General features: G+C 38.6%; 1 protein-coding gene across 1 annotated transcript; it reads left to right on the top strand.

The window, feature by feature from the left end:
* Positions 1–2,847: 2,847 nt before the first annotated feature.
* LOC143301601 (transmembrane emp24 domain-containing protein 1-like) lies at positions 2,848–15,781 on the top strand. The gene is made up of 4 exons (XM_076615995.1): positions 2,848–3,012; positions 5,675–5,772; positions 6,207–6,399; positions 7,760–15,781. The coding sequence occupies exons 1-4, from the start codon at positions 2,848–2,850 to the stop codon at positions 7,994–7,996; spliced, it is 693 nt and encodes a 230-aa protein (XP_076472110.1). The 3' UTR covers positions 7,997–15,781.
* The last annotated feature ends 835 nt before the right edge of the window (positions 15,782–16,616 follow it).

Below are 16,616 nucleotides of genomic sequence, written 5' to 3'. Positions count from 1 at the left end.
TAGTGAATATGCTTTACTAGCAAGCAGCATGCTGGTCTTTCTTGTGGGAAAAAAATGTGATTCCAGACAGTGTGTGTGTGAGGTAATCTTTACATTGTGACTGGAACCGTAGAGGAGAGTGAGGGTCACAGTGATGTGAGTGCCTCCACTACATTAAGACCTGTCTGTCAGTCCATACCGCAACACACACACACACACACACGCACACGCACACGCACACGTACAGCAGTGGTGTGGATTTTCGCGTGATTTTACGATCAAACCTATTCAGCAATTAAGTGTCTTGAAAGCATTATACTATGTAAATATACATTCGTAACCTTTATATGAATGAATCCACACACACACACATTCGTAGCCTTTATATAAAGGAATACACACACACACACACACACACACACACACACACACACACACACACACACGTACAGCGGTGGTGTGTTTTTTCTCGTGCTTTTACGATCAAACCTGTTCAGCAATTAAGTGATTTTACGATCAAACCTATTCAGCAATTAAGTGTCTTGAAAGCAATATAATTATGTATATATACATTCGTAGCCTTTATATGAATGAATCGCCTAGCAATACAATTATGTAAATATACATACCTAGCTTATGCACTGAATGAATCATTGGAACAGTCTAGGCACGCGGCAAAACTGGAAGCGGGAGGAGGAGGGGGTGGGGGGTGGGGAGCCGAGAAGACAGATATAGAGAGAATAGTGAAGTTGAAAGGACGTGACATACATGAGGGAGGCTGGGCGTGTCTCAGTGTTTGAAGTTGTTGTTGTTGTTGTTGTTTAACCTGATGCCTTGATTTTATGTAAGCTCTTTCATTCATTTGCATCACGGTTTGTGGGTCACGCATGCGGACCGGGAGAAAAACAATGTAAGCCGCGACGATCGATGCACTGTGTCAGAAGCCGGCAATGTACTGAGTAGGCAAAATCAATGTGGCATAACGGCCGGTGCAATCACGGGACCATCATCGTCAGATGTGTGGGATATATTTTTTCTTCGCGTGGCCGCCGCCTTGAAACATATGACCTAGATTTGTACAATAAGTAGGAGGCTTTAAAAAAAATTAAAAAAAGAGAGAGAGAGAAGAACACCAGTCCTCTCTGCACACACACGCACGCACACACACACATATATATACTCGGCTCGTATATACCCTGACACACTGACACAGATACACTGATAACTATAGTATATATATATATATATATATATATATGTGTGTGTGTGTGTGTGTGTGTGTGTAACACATATACACATCAGTATATATACACACACATACACACACTGACACAAATCAGTACATAATTGAATATGTATATCTGTGTCAGTGTATGTGTGTGTGTGTGTGCCACGGTGTGTGTGTGTGTGTGTGTGTGTGTGTGTGTGTGTGTGTGTGTGTGTGTGTGTGTGTGTGTGAGTGTGTGTGTGTGTGTGTGTGTGCGCGCGGCGTCTCTTCACAGTGTCAGTCCAGTCTGTCTCATGAATAGCGTCCTCTCAAAGTCCTCGGTCTCCGCCGGGGAGCCATGAGGAGCTTGACCACTGAATGTGCCGGCAGTAGCCCGGCCGGGGTTGGTGTCGTCCACCTGACTGACGTACGGTATCAGTCTCGATGCGAGCCCTTTCAGGGGCGGGGACACTGAGGTCTGAAATATGTGAAAGAAAATTATTCAATATTAATGCGTAAGTAAAAACTGAAAGGGCCGAAAAAACAACCCGGCGACAACTGGAGACGTGGGGGAGTTGGGGTCAGTGGGGGTGGATGGCCGGCGGGAGATCAGTCCGCATCCGAGTCCTGACACATCACCGGCAGTCTTCGCCCCCTCAGTTCTCCCTTTCTCTGGTTTGCGGTGTGAACTGAGACCCTTACACAAAATCATTTGTTAAAATTATGCCAGAGCCGGCTCCGTAGTGACGCACGGCCGCTGAGGGACGGACGTCTCGTGAACATGACTCGGGTGGAATCGATCTGAAACACGATCGATCGCCACTCAGTTGGCCATCCCACCCACCCAACTGAGTCTATGTTTAGCTGTGGGCCTTTTCCAGTGACAGATGTCGTGATGTGTCACATTGGACAGATGATTTTTTCCTTTCTTGCCTTGGTACTGATGTATGTAGTCCAAGTAACGCCAAAAGATATACGTACATACGTATACTGTTTCTTGTAACTGAACTGTTCACCATGGCAGTAGAAGAAGACTCACCACAGTTACAACCTACGACTAACACCAAACATTCTCCCAAAGCGTTACTAACGAGATGATAATCAATAATTTGCTTATCTGCCCTAAAGCTAAGCCAGTACGCATACATAGTATCTGGAGTACACTATATCTCTGATTTTTTGTGTCTCGGCAGTAGTGCTCAATCGAACTGACTCACCCTGAGCGCCAACTGAGAAAACAAAATCTCCAAGACAGAATCTGGATCTGCTGCAGAGTCTGTTTGCAGTCATTATCACCGATTCTCAGTTAAACTTGACAAACATCTCAACCGGATTTAATGAATTAAGGAATGAACGTGGAAACATGCCTTGGCCGGAAGAAAATTAGTGAGTGAGTCAGTTTGGGAAAAGAAGACAAACTGACGTTTGTCAAGTTGATGTCTCACAATAAATGATATCAGAAAAGAAAAAAGAAATAAAAATCGAGTAAACACTTATGTACACACATGGTTCGCAATGATATATGCTGGTCACAATGAATGTGTTAACAGACACAAACTCTGTGTGCCAGCAACAAGAGCGTCTTGCTGCGGAATTACAAGGGGTAACAATTTGTGTAGACACCCACTCACAGTTGTTTCCCTTCATTTCCTGTTAGAAACATGGAGGCAGATAGGTTGGTAGGAGTTACTCTCCTGTTGAGTTTACTTGTTTTTCAAGTCGGGAGTGCAATTGAAGTTGATCTGACTGTTGAAATCAATGCTGGGTCCACAGACTGCTTTTGGCAAAAGATAAAAAGTCAAGTTTCAGCAGAACTTGAATACCAGGTATGTACAATCGCCGTCCTTTTGTCGTTGATAACGCATGTCCAGGCATCGCAATGACAGATCACTTTGACATCAGTGAAGCAGTCTTATGATCATCGTGATGAAGTATGTTCGCCACAGCAATTGACCTAGTAAAAGCAGGTGAACAACGGATTTTTCGTAATTAAAAAGAAAAGAAAGAGAATAGTTCTTGATTCAACAGGGGAACAGTGGTTTTTTGTTTCCAAAAGAAAGGCATTGACAGGCGAACAGTGAGTGGATTTTTAGTTTCATGTTGATTATCTTTTTGTTGGTCATGTTGAGCACTAGTGATCAAGTGCGCTAAACCAATGATCAAGTAGTACATTGGATTTTATGAACATCTGCTTACGTCAGTTGAGAAAAGAAAGCTGCACTGGTATGGCCACATAACAAGGTCCAACTGCCTTGCTAAAACTAGTAAAACAGTTGTCAAAGGAACTGTTGAGGGAAGGAGACGGAGGGGAAGACACACACACACACACACACACACACACACACAGGATGGACATACAACATTGCATAATGGATAGGAAAATCATTTGCAGAGACTTGAGTTTTGAGACAATACTGTCAGAACAGGAGGAATCTGGTGAACAGTTCTTGTGTGCAGCGCCCCAGTGATTGTCTGCAGAGTTAAGGGAGAAAAAGAAAAAGAAGAAGAAAGACCAGCATGACATTGGCGCCACATACACACTCACAAACACACAGTGACACATTTGCCTGTGCGGGCACACACACACACGTGTGTGCGCACACACACACACACACACACACACAGTGCATGCTATAAATCAAACTATCTTGTCCAATAATAAACTGCAAAGCAACATTAAGAACCACGAAGAAGAGGCAGACGCATCTTTACTTGTGCATGTCTGCATGGTATCTCATTCTCTGAGGATCCCTATTTGCTGGATTGTTGGGAGCAGTCATTGTTCCTGACTTTTTCATTAGTCCTAGTGAAAACTCATCAGCCAATCAATCATCATCCATGTCATTGTCAAAGATCAAATCAAGTTAGCTGATTCCCACCTCTTCTAATCTTTCTCATTTTTTGTCAGTGTTACACGCACATTTGCTTCTATTCACATGTGATGTAAACAAATTGTGTGTCTCGTGTGTGTGTCAACTGTGTGTGTGTGTGTGTGAGAGAGATCATAATTCAGTGCATTTTAATGTACATCTGCCTTGGGCCGCAACACACAAGGGAAATATAGACAACAGGGATCAATACTAAACATTTATTTAGATTTTGATATATGTTATAAATGTATGTCCTACTGAGTCCAAAATATAGCAGACACAGATCTCTTCCCATGTACTACATTACAGAAATATCATTTTATTACAGTATATAATTTAAGTATATAAGCCCATTGAAGATAGGATGGTATTAACACCACAACATGGTATGATAATATGATTTATGAGAAAGATGTTAGATAAGCAATATACTGACCAGTTATGAAATTGTAGCACGAGGAAGCAACGCGAGTAAAAGAGTAGGCTAATTATGTTCTTTTTTCCCCCTGTTGTTGGAATGAAAAATATACATACTAATCTAGACAGATTATGCATGTGGTAGCTATTTTTGCTCTGCATAGTTCAGAGAGTGGTGGCATAACTATTTTAAAAACATGTCTGAGATTGTGTAAATAAAGAATACAACACACAAGTATATAACTATTATTAACACATTTTTGCATAAAATGGACTTCAATTTCTACTTTTGTGATACAAAATGGACCATTTTTGTCTTGATCACAGTTGTTGTACCAGTATACAGTGATATTAAGGGGTCGAACTAGAACTTTAGAAGTACTAAAACATCTAATCTTACCTGTGTTATTGGAACTTGGAAACAGTACTTATGCATGGCATGGATATGACTTTATTTAATTTTATCTTTTTCAGATAATAAATATAACTTTAAAGGATTTCTTTTTCTCAAGATCACAAGCCATTCTTGAATGAATATATCTATTTGTTGTTGTTGTTTTTTAATTTACGCAGCTTCTCCTAAAAGAGTAATAATTAGTTACTAAGAGGAGTTGGAGTTGGTAATGTAAAAGCTTTCCAGGTGAATTAAACACACACACACACACACACACACAAACACAAAACAAAACAAACAACAACAAAAAACAAACAACCCCCCCCCAAAAACAAAACAAACAAACAAACAAAACAAAAAAAAACAACAGCAAAAAACCCCATCAGCTGCCAAGATAATATTCTAGCGATAGAAGTGAAAGTCCATTGAGAAGTTTGTTTACATTCTTCATTTTAGCTGTATCTTGCATGATGTATTGCGAAGCCCTGGCATATGTGTAAACAAGCAAATTCAAGCACATGTTACTGTTCGTAAGCACATACACACTATTCCCATCTACATCCCACTTACTGACTCAGGTGTGTCTTATGTAACTTTTACATTCAGCCAGCCATTACCTACATATAGAGCATGTCTGTTCTTTCAGTGCATCTGTTTCATTTTGTGGTTGTTTTATCAGTGGTTAGAATCAACCATGCAGTGAAATTATTCACTTTAAATTTAATACAAGTTACTTAACATTTTGGATATTTTATTATTTATGTCATGAGATCATAAAGACATCATAAGAATGTTTTGTCTGTGAAGGTGATAGATGGAGGCGACCTTGACATTGATTGTGCAGTGTATGCTCCGGATGGTCGTGTGCTACAGATGGAAAGTCGAAAGACAGAGAATGTGATCAGGTAAATAGTGTTAACCATTCATGTGCTTCACATTTTGTACACATCTCAGCATGTACTGCAATGAAAAGCATGAGTTCTGTTGGTTTTGTCCCTTGAATTGAAGCAAGGGAAAATTCACATTACAAATTGTAGACCTTATTTATATGTTTACGATAGAAGATAACCATTCTCATATAAATCTGTACATGTGTATATATGAATATTTTTTACACTGTGAAATCTGAGGGAGCCCCGAATTTGAAGCGAATATCTTGACTAGCAGCAGGACAACATACTGACCTAACATTGTTACACTGGTAACAAGCTTGAGATGATGATTAAGGAGTACCTGGCTGTTTGGTGCTTTATTATTGTCGGTGCTGTATATATCTCACATTTCTGTTTTTTTCATAAACAAACATATTGAGATTTAAATTCTGTTATTTTTCTTTCAGATTTGAAACAGATGTGGAGGGAGAGTACAAGATATGTTTTGATAATAGCTTCAGCCGAATGTCCACCAAGGTGGTCTTCTTTGAGCTGATTGCTGAGCATGACGATGACAGCGACGATGATGATGATGATGACTGGAACATAGACATGGAAGAAGTCAAGGACATGGTGGATTTCACGGTAGAAGACCTCAAGGTTAGAGTTCATATACATATATATGCATATATTTGTTTGTTCCAAATCATTCAAACAGAATCATTTGCCAAACACTACATTTAACCTTTCCCGTACGTCGTGGGTGTGAAATCACCCAGACAAGTGTTTTTGCTCTGTAACTCAAGTAATATTGAAGCCACTTCCACATAATTTCATGACTTTGTCCATAATATAGTTTACTACATATCCACTGAACATTATTTTCTTTTATACATAAACAAAGAAGTTATTAATCAATTAATGTCCCAGTACGTCGTGGGTGTGACGACACCCATACTCCCAAAGAATAAACCTTGCACGCCGTACGTCGTGGGTGTGGAGGCACCCATGCAAAGCTTGCGCGCCACGCGTTGTCGACGTGACGTCACTTGGGCTCGCTACAGAGAGAGGTCAGAGTGACCTTGTCTTTTGTTGATCGTATCCCGGTTCAAGTCTGCGGCAAGTTTTACTCTAAAGTTGTAACTAATTTCAGAAAACAATATTTATTGCACTAGATATCTTCAACAATATTGAATGAACTGTTTTTCTTGTAGAGAATGATCGGGAGCAACTGATTGATAGCTTTTTATCTAGTTGGAATTAAAGTGCCTTTCTAAGAACTGGATATTTTTGTAAGTCTGAAATCAATTGATCTAAAATCTAGTTGATGTAGAAATTTTATTCTTATCCTAATCTGTTCAAAGTAGAGAAAACCCGACTATGGCTAAAAAAAGAAAGATAGTTGATATAGAAATTTTATTCTTATCCTAATCTGATCAAAGTAGAGAAAACAACACTCTCTTCTCACGGGCAAAACTTATTCACAATGCGCCTGGTCAAGCACTGGAGTAAATAGCCTACACGCACAAGTGGAAACTGCGCATGCAAGTCTGCTGAAGAAAAGTCAAATTTGCTTTACGGACAGGTGTGGGTTACTGTGCACCCACGACGTACGGCAAGGTCTTATTTCTTCAGTGAAACCATGGGTGCCTACACACCCACGACGTACAGCAAAGGGTTAGTTCGTACACAGAAACCATGGGTGCCTGCACACCCACGACGTACAGCGAAGGGTTAGTTCGTACACAGAAACCATGGGTGCCTGCACACCCACGACGTACAGCGAGGGGTCATTCCTTCTTAGAAACCATGGGTTTCTGCACACCCACGACGTACGGCGCGCAAAATTTTAGGCGACGTACGGGAAAGGTTAAAGCTGTCATCTGCCACACATACCTGTGTCTGTTTGACAGCTGACCACTGCATCTCTTTAGAATCAACCAACACTTAATTTGATGTTAGTATTACCTGATCTAAATGCACGAGCTGTTTTGACCAATCTTTTTTTGTTTTTCTTCAGGGCATCATCGACAGAGCCAAAGAAAACCTGGACAAGTCCATCCAGCTTCAGAACCTGATCAAAATGCATGAGGCACGGGACCGCAATGTGGCCGAAGCTAACTTCTCCCGGGTCAACAACTTCTCGGCCTTCCAGCTGTTTATCATGATCACCGTGGGCCTGACTCAGGTGCTGATGATCCGCAGTCTGTTCCAGGAGAAGAAAGCTGCGCATCAGGGCCTCAAGCAGCAAACGTAACGCATACTCACCATCTGTTAGATCACGAAGAATGGGGTCATGTGTGTTCTGGTGCTGTTGGTGGCGTCTTATGCAAAGCAAGGGTGGTGTTTTTGTTTTTTTTGTTGTTTTTTTATGTTGGGATTGTTCAGATGTGTGATAGTGTGAGTGATATTTGGTGCTGCTGTCTTTTTTTTTGAGGGGGGGGGGGTGTCTTTTTTCTTAGCATTGGTTATTGAATTTTTGTCCTTTTCTCGTTAATTTATTTACTTACATTTTTTTTGGTTTGGTATGTTCTTTATTTGTTCATTGTAGTTTGGATAACATTCAGAGAGCATGCATGTGACCAGACATTTTCACGTAGTTTCGTAAGAAACTTTTAAGTAATCAGTTGTCTGCAGTGACAGTGACAATGAAAAATGTTGTGTGAGTTCACTGTTCTTCGACCAACAGACAAGTTCTTTTAGGGTAAATCACTAAGACAGGGGAATCTGTTTCATGGGTGAACATTTCCTTTATTTGTACAACTGTTGAACAACATGACAATTTATGTTTCACGTTATATGGGCTACGTCTTACACTGGTTGACTGTAATTGAAAGTATGTAGATAACAAGAACATGCCCGCACATGATGTACAGTCTTGATTCTTCTTAACATGTGCCTTCTGCTGTTTCTTCAGTTGAAACTCTGGTGTATACATCAAAAGTGGGGCAATATGCTGAATTTTTAAGGTTGGATGATGTTTTGATGACGAAAACTGAGGAAGGCCTTAGTTACAGCATACAACTAGAACTGTTTTGTGGTCCTACCTGTCTGTTGATGCTGAACACGCTGTAGGCTTTCTGAATATTTTTCATATTGCTGCTTTGTTTCACACCTTATCGGTGGCATTACTGTTAAACTGCTCATCCCAAATTCCACCATTATTGGACTCATTCTGTTGTAGTCCCAGTGCCAGCAGTCTACACAAAACTGTCAGGAAGATATTATTAACTTAGTTTGGAAGGGCAGAACCACATAGAGAAGTGTCATCATGAGTAATAAAGGAAAGGGAAAAAAAATCTGATCAACATAAGAAATGTTTGTGTGCAATCCTTTTATCACAAAAGGAGTTCAATATTGCCATTTAGTCATTTTCTGTGATTTACATTTTGTAAAAGGAGTACCTAAAATACTCTTTGTAAACATGGGAATAATGGCATTATTAAGCATTTTTGTCTCTCAGGACAGTTTTATAGTTGCTTGATTTTGGTGTGCTTCTGTAGACCTCAGTTAACCTGTATTCTTCAAGTTAATGAAGTAGATACTGCTGCCATAACACTTTTTGCTTTTTTTCTCTTTGCTTGTTAATTTGTTATTAGGAAGCAGAATCAGATATGAAATCATTATATTTGCTTGGGCTTAATTCTGACAACGAAATATTTTGTAGCATCTTGGTTGGGTTTTTTTTTTGTATTGATTAGCTAGTTTCCAACATGGGATTTCATAGTGCCAGTGTCCCAGGTAGCCTACTAATTGTTTTCCAACTACCAGTCTGCTCTTTTTCTCTGACATGTAGTTTGGTTTGTTACTAAAAATATAATGTTATCGTGTTGTGGTATCGTCACATGAATATGTGCATGTCATGGTTATCATTATGGAAGAGAAACGGAAAGTGTTTTGTTCCATCTACAGCAGTTAACGGAGACGCTGTGGCAGAGTCGGTTATGCGTTGGACTTTTGATCCAGTGTTCACCAGTGATTGGTGTTTGAGCTCCATTTCAGCATGATATTGTGTCCTTGGAGGAAAGGCACTTTACTCCAGATTTTCCTCACTCCACCCAGGTGTGAATGGGTACCCGACTTTGGATGGGGAAGGCTAGAACAGCAGAAAGAGAGGATTGGGCCCTACCTTCCTGTACCAAGCCCTAGACACAGCGGATATGAACTCACTGCCCTGTTGGCCTTAAAAGGCTATAAATATTGTAAGCGTTGAATGAAAAGTGTTGGGTATGTTCTTGTTCGAAGCAAAGCAGTTTTAAGTATGTCATCAGATCTGCCCGATCAGGGTGTGGAGAACAAGGACACTAAATTCTAATGGCTGTTTGGTGCGGGAGTGCAAGTACATTCGCACAACGCACATGACAGAATTGAGTGCATATGTGGTGTGAATGTGATGCATGCCATGCGAAATGAGGTGTTTCCTTATCAACAAAAACTGAATGGCACAAACATTGACAAATAGTTATTTCTCTTGTGAACAACATCACAGTGCACCTCCATTCATATCAGTGATAATTTTGAGGCAAGTAAATTTTCTGCATTTTTTTATATATTTTTTTATGTTCCTTTTTGTATTCCAAAGGGATTTGTTTGAACGTACATATTTTTGATAGCATGTGTTGTGGTTGCTAAGAAATCCTGGTGACTTACTTTCTCTGACCTCAGAAGCTGCGAGCCACGCCACTGAACACTTGCCGCTGCAATTTTTTTTCGTTTGTTTACGTTAAATAGTGACAACTGAATTGTATACTGAATTTGTTACTGAAGCTGCTACATTCATTTTCTCTTTTTAGAGGATAGCTTCCATCATTACATTTTATACATAAAATGATTTGGTAACATCAAGTTCTTTGTAAATTCACATTTTAGTTTGATTCAGAACTCATTTCAATAAAGAAGGGAATAATGTTTGCAGTTGTTCTCAGGAAGAATACCTGCACAAACACATCATCCCAGGAGATGAATCATTTGGTAAAGATGTGTCAAGGGATGGGCGGGAGACTTGATGGAGGGCAGTGGGAAGAAGTTAGATTGGAGAGCAGGGGTGGGGGTGGGTAAGTGGGTGAGAAGATGATCAAATGAGATGAATTTAACGCGAGGGTGGGTGAGAAGATGATCAAATTTATGAGATGAATCAATCCGACATGTTTTTGGTGTCACAGTTTTAAAGCTTGCAAGATTTGTCTGTGTGAAATATTTGGAGAAAATGTTGTTTTCTGCGTGCATTGGAGTGTGAACGTACCATGTTGACCATTTAATCAAAGGCAGTTTGTATGTGGGTACCAATGGAGAAATGGGCTGTTGGAAGTACATATGTGTAAAGATGACTTTTTTTTTTTTTTTTTTTTTTTTTTTTTTAAAATACAGTTTTGCTCAATTATCCATCTTCAGTGAAAATGCAGATGCACTGGTTCTTTCTAATTCTATGCACTCAGTTACTGTGTTATTGAATCTGTTCTAAGAACTTCAGTGTGACTTTGCTCATATTATTAGCTTTCTTTATTTTTCCACATTAAATTTCTTTTTCAGAAGGGAGTAAAACATTAGAATGATTAACTTTTTAAAATTTTCCTTCTGTTTTTCTTTTCAATTTTTATTTTATTTTCCACTTTCCTTGTTTTTTTTAACAAATGAGAGCCAAATGATACAAAAGCTTTGGGTTACAATGGACTGTTGTTTGGTTGACGTGTATCATAGTTGATTGGCATGATAGCCAAGTGGTTCCAGCATCAGTTTTTCACTTGAAGGGGTTCGAATCCTGGCAGAGCCTAGAGAGTGAACAAAGGGGATTTTAAACTCCTATCTCCTGAATCAAGAGATAATGTGCAGACCGGAGATGTGCTTCCTGTTAGTGAGCATGCTCGCATGCTAGTGGTGAGGGCGAGGACCACATGTGCAAAGAAATTAATGCGAGGCAGTAAGGAGATTTTATCCTTACCATGCAGCAAAATTGCTCTGAAGGCGACCTTGCCTTGACTTGTGAGAACCTGGCCACTCTTGCCGCAGGGTGGAAAAAAAGAAACGCACTTTTCCTATATGTCTCGGGAGAACCTCACCTAATTAGTGTGTCAGAAATGCACCTCTGTTGATGCCTGAATCCTGTACTTTATATTTACACTTGCAGGTTAGATTTGCGCTTTTAAGATCCCACAGCCCTAGTGAGATGTGCATGGAAACATGAAAATAGAAATACTCAGCATGCATTATTCATGACATGTCATCAGCAGACTGATGTTGGTCATGTGAAGGGAAGTAATACTACTGCATGCACATGGGTCATTCGTTCTCTGTGGGATTCATTCATACTTTGTTTCTATGTTTTTAAAGTAAATGTTATTTGAAGATCATTCTTCATGTTTGCGTGAGTTAGTTTTTATGCTTGTACATGTAACCCAGGCTTGTGTAGATGTGCCTCTTCTTGGCATTATGTTACCCAGAATGTCGTAAATGTGCCTGTGTGATATGTTGTGATGGATAATCATAACTCTGTTTTCATGACTACACTTTCAAAGTTAAAGAAGTTGAGTTTATTTAATAACTTCACACAAGTTGGAATTTACGCCCAACTGTGCAAGAGACCATTCCAAGAATGTTAACATTTCTTTGTGCTTTAGGTTGTGTTAAAACCATTTGATAATTACTTTTGCTTACTGAGAGAAATTGTTTTCAGTGTTGAAAAGTATTGAGCGGTATTTCTTTTTTTCTTTTTTCTTTTAATCGTCTATCAGAATTTCCTTGTTTATTTTTCAGATTAATTTTGGATAACGACAATAATAGTAGTAATAATAGTAATGATGTTCATAAATGATAATGCCAGAGACATAGCCAGCACTCTTTTTTTCTTTAAAAAAAAAAGAAAAAAAAGAACAGACTCAGTAATTATCAAACTGATGGGCTGTCTCTCTCTTGATACATACAGTACTAAATGAAATAAATGCCATAAGTGTAAGCAGCACACTTTTCCAACGTCACTTACTGCCATCAGAGATCATTTAATGGACAAATATCAGTATTAAACAACAAGTAATCATATCGTTGATAAGTTAGCCTAGCTATAGCATTATGTACAGTTTGTTAGGTACCCTGTAGACTGACCTGTGTATGTAACAGTTTCACTGTTTGTGTCTATAAACATGAAATGAATCCACTGTTGTTTGCATGTATGGAATGTTCTTCTTTTCCATTACAGTTGTTATTCCTTAATAAGCTGTGTTCATCTTTTCCAACGAAGTATTAAAACAGGAAGAACTGACGTGGTTTTTCACAATGTATAAGAAAGTCCTGTCATTCATTTGCTGCATTTGTGTTGGCATAAGTTTAAAGTGAAATGAAAACAACACCAACAAAAGATTAAAACAGGAAAGTGAACATGCCCTCCCATTGCATTTTGTACAAGTGGTCAGTTTAGAAAACTGATCAAAAGCAACATTTTTTAAACTACTGGTGATTAGTTTGTACCATATAAGCAATCAGCTGATTGTGAACAAATTTGATTGGTGAAGATATCTACCTCTTTCTTCTTCCAAATGCGCACACACACACACACACACACACACAGTGTCTCAACATATAAAAACTAAGAGGAGACAAACTAAGCACTAATTTTTTTATGTCGTTTTTCTGAATACATTTTTTTTTTTTACTGAGTGATGCTATCAATCATCAGAATATGTTTGTAAATGTCAGTGAATATCAATATTTCACTGTCAGTTTGAATATCTGTTTGATATTACACCATCCACCTTAAATGTCCCAAAACACATGGTTTTCTGATACAGAAATGCTTTGAAGTGTGTCAGATCATCCTTGTGGGGTATATGTTGGTAACAAGTGCAAACTTTATGTTATCAGCAGTCTTTTAAGTCACATTCCTTGAGGTCATGTAAGTAGACACTCAATGATACCCAAGAAACACTACTGAAGCGGCACTTTTTTTAGCACTGAATTAGGCACCATTGCGTCTCACATTGAGCAACTTTTTTCTGGCCTCAAGAGTTATTGTTCCTTCCTTTGACGTCAGCAGTTGTTCGTAAAACAATCCATGAGTGCAGATAAGATGAGAGATTTTAAGCGTGTGAATATATGTATGAAGAAAGAAGCACTTTCATCTGCATGCAGTCAATATGTGTGAAGAAGGAAGCATTTTCATCTGCATGCAATCAATTGCAACAGTAAATACAAAATAGTTAACAAAAATCAAACAACTACAACTGAAACAAATATGAATGAAATATAGAATAAAAAGAAACACACATACAAGGCAAGCAATTAAAATAAGAAGGAAAATGGGCCATGTGCACTGAACTTGTGTGCACCCACACATATACTCACTTACACATGCATGCACACACACACACACTTGCATACATGCATGCACACACTCTCACAAAGATACATTTTGCATAATCACGCTCCCTCATAGATGCCCTCTACCCAGACATATACATACCCCAGGCCTCATAGGACTTCGAATTGCTCTCGTCATAGTGGGCTGTTTGAATGAATTATTGAAGCAGACAAAATTCATTCAGCCGAGTGTTGTGCTGTTTTGTTTTTTGGGGTTTTTTTTTTTTTGGTCCTATGACTGAATTAGCATCAGCATGTACAATATTATGCATTTTTATATTTTGAATAAAGTTAACATTTCAAAGTGATTTTGCATGACATGCGAAGTTTAAAATCTTGTTTTGGTGACCTTAAAGTTAAACCACCTTTGAATTTTATTTTGAAGACCACACTTACTCTTCATTTCTGGCAATAACACTAGCAATAGGTTGTAATTATTTCTGTACATATTCTACGTGAGTGTCCTGCAATAGTTGGACTCATATCCATGGCACAGATAGAACTGATCTCTCCTGCAGACCTTTAACTGCTTTCAGTACTGTTCCCTATACCCCCCCTCAGAAGTGTTGTTGGTACTGGAGTGAAAGCATCTGCTGTGAATGTAGCTGTTGAAACATTCAGCTTTAAAATGTTCCATCTTCCAAAAATCCTTCATATGCCTTTCATTTGACCTGTCCTGAAGCGAGTCCTGATCCAGGTGCTAAGAACACTTTGTCTTCTTCATATCATTTTGTACAGATTTTGATATATTTTTGCAATAGTCAGGGTGGTCATTAATCATATCTTATTTCTCTCTCTTTCTTTGCAATAGTCAGGTTGATCATCTCTTTTTGTAGCTTTGGTTATACCCAGTTTGTTAGACAATCTGTCAGGTTTACAGACCATGAATCATCAGAACATTTCAAGTATATGTCTCATCTTATTCCGCTTACACTTCTTAACGGTAATGAGGTTATGTCTGAAGTGCCTAAAACGTTTATTGTATGGCCCTAATGTTTAAAAAAGAAAAGTCAATGTGCCAACTTTTTCATTTGGAAAGTGAAAACAACTCATATTTTTTGCTAGTTGTGCATCCTCAAGTACAGCGTGCAAAATATAAAATGTTATACTGTTCTTACGCACTGGCATAATTCAGGTTTGTCATTGTTACATGGCATGAAATGCATAATTCAGAATTGTATGTCAGTTGCGTTGTGTTTTTTTTCTGCAAAAAAGAGTCTTAATTGTTTGTAGACATTTTTTGAATGAAATAGTTATGACCTGTAGAAGTAGCTGTGTGCCATTATTGCTGTATCGTTGGACTGACAACATGTGAAGCAGGAACTGAAATATGACAGCTTCAATATTGTTTTTTCTTTGTCCTCTATTGGTTTTGCCATTTTTAGTCTTAAAATTAACAATGAATAAAGCCTCACCCTTTTTACTTGTTCCTAATGCAGCCTTGCCAGACACAAAGATAATGCGCTTGCTTGCTTATTTAGTTTTAAACAACCTCTGTGACGCTTTATGAACAACAAAAGTGATGTTTAAACTTAGCCAATTCAACTAATGAACCATCCTGTATGTTTTGTTGATATGGTAAAGAACAACAACATCAATGTTGAGTGTACATTACTGGCATGAAAAGCGGTGTACATTTAATATATATACTACTGAAAATACTGTTGAATAAAATGGTTCATTTTTTTAAGTCACAGCCAGTGTGTGTGTGTGGGGTTCGTGCGAGTGTGTTTATTCTTGGTGGAGAAATTTCATTGTCTGCATTATCTTTTCATGGATGTTGGTGCACGCAAATATTCATGGAACACACAGTGAGTTTCCCCTCTTTGTTTAACTGAATCAAGATGAAGGTCAAAATTTGGCAATCATTTCCAGTACAAACATTGAGCCTCACCACTGGCAAAGAAAAAACATTGTGAGAGAATCACTTTTACACTGTTCTGATACAGACCCAAATAAACCACCATGATCCTGACTTCATGTCAAGCTCACTTAGAAAGGTCCATAAGCCTGCAGGACATTTTAGAAGGATATATAAATGTCAGGCATCATTAAGAAGTGAAACTGTTCTCCAGAAATACGCAAATAATTTCTCAAAATCTGTTTTTCTTGATCTTGGCATCTTGAACAAATATCATGGTCAATACTGATGATTAACTACTTTCAAGTTACATTCAGTGATGTATCAAACCACATCATAATTGGTCCAGTGGTCAGTGGAAAAAAATCAGTCCTCATGCAGATGCACCCATATACACTTGAGTCCTGGCCTGGGTTTCTCCCATTCCAACCCCACTCCCCAGTTCTCATAAAGGGGAAAAGCAAAAACTGGATTTTTCACTCTAGTTGCTATGTCATTTCTGTCATATCGTTATTTCATTAAAATCTTCTTTAAATAAATAAATAAATATATATATATTACTTTTCCATTATCTGCACTGTTTCTGTGGCATTCTTCTAATACTACTGATCCTGAGTCACACAGAGCAACACTAAGCTTGTCAGCTACAGACCCTGTGCCAGCAGTCCAC

This window comes from Babylonia areolata, chromosome 27, assembly GCF_041734735.1.
Source record: "Babylonia areolata isolate BAREFJ2019XMU chromosome 27, ASM4173473v1, whole genome shotgun sequence".
Lineage (NCBI taxonomy): Eukaryota > Metazoa > Mollusca > Gastropoda > Neogastropoda > Buccinidae > Babylonia > Babylonia areolata.
This window is presented reverse-complemented; position numbering and strand designations above follow the sequence as displayed.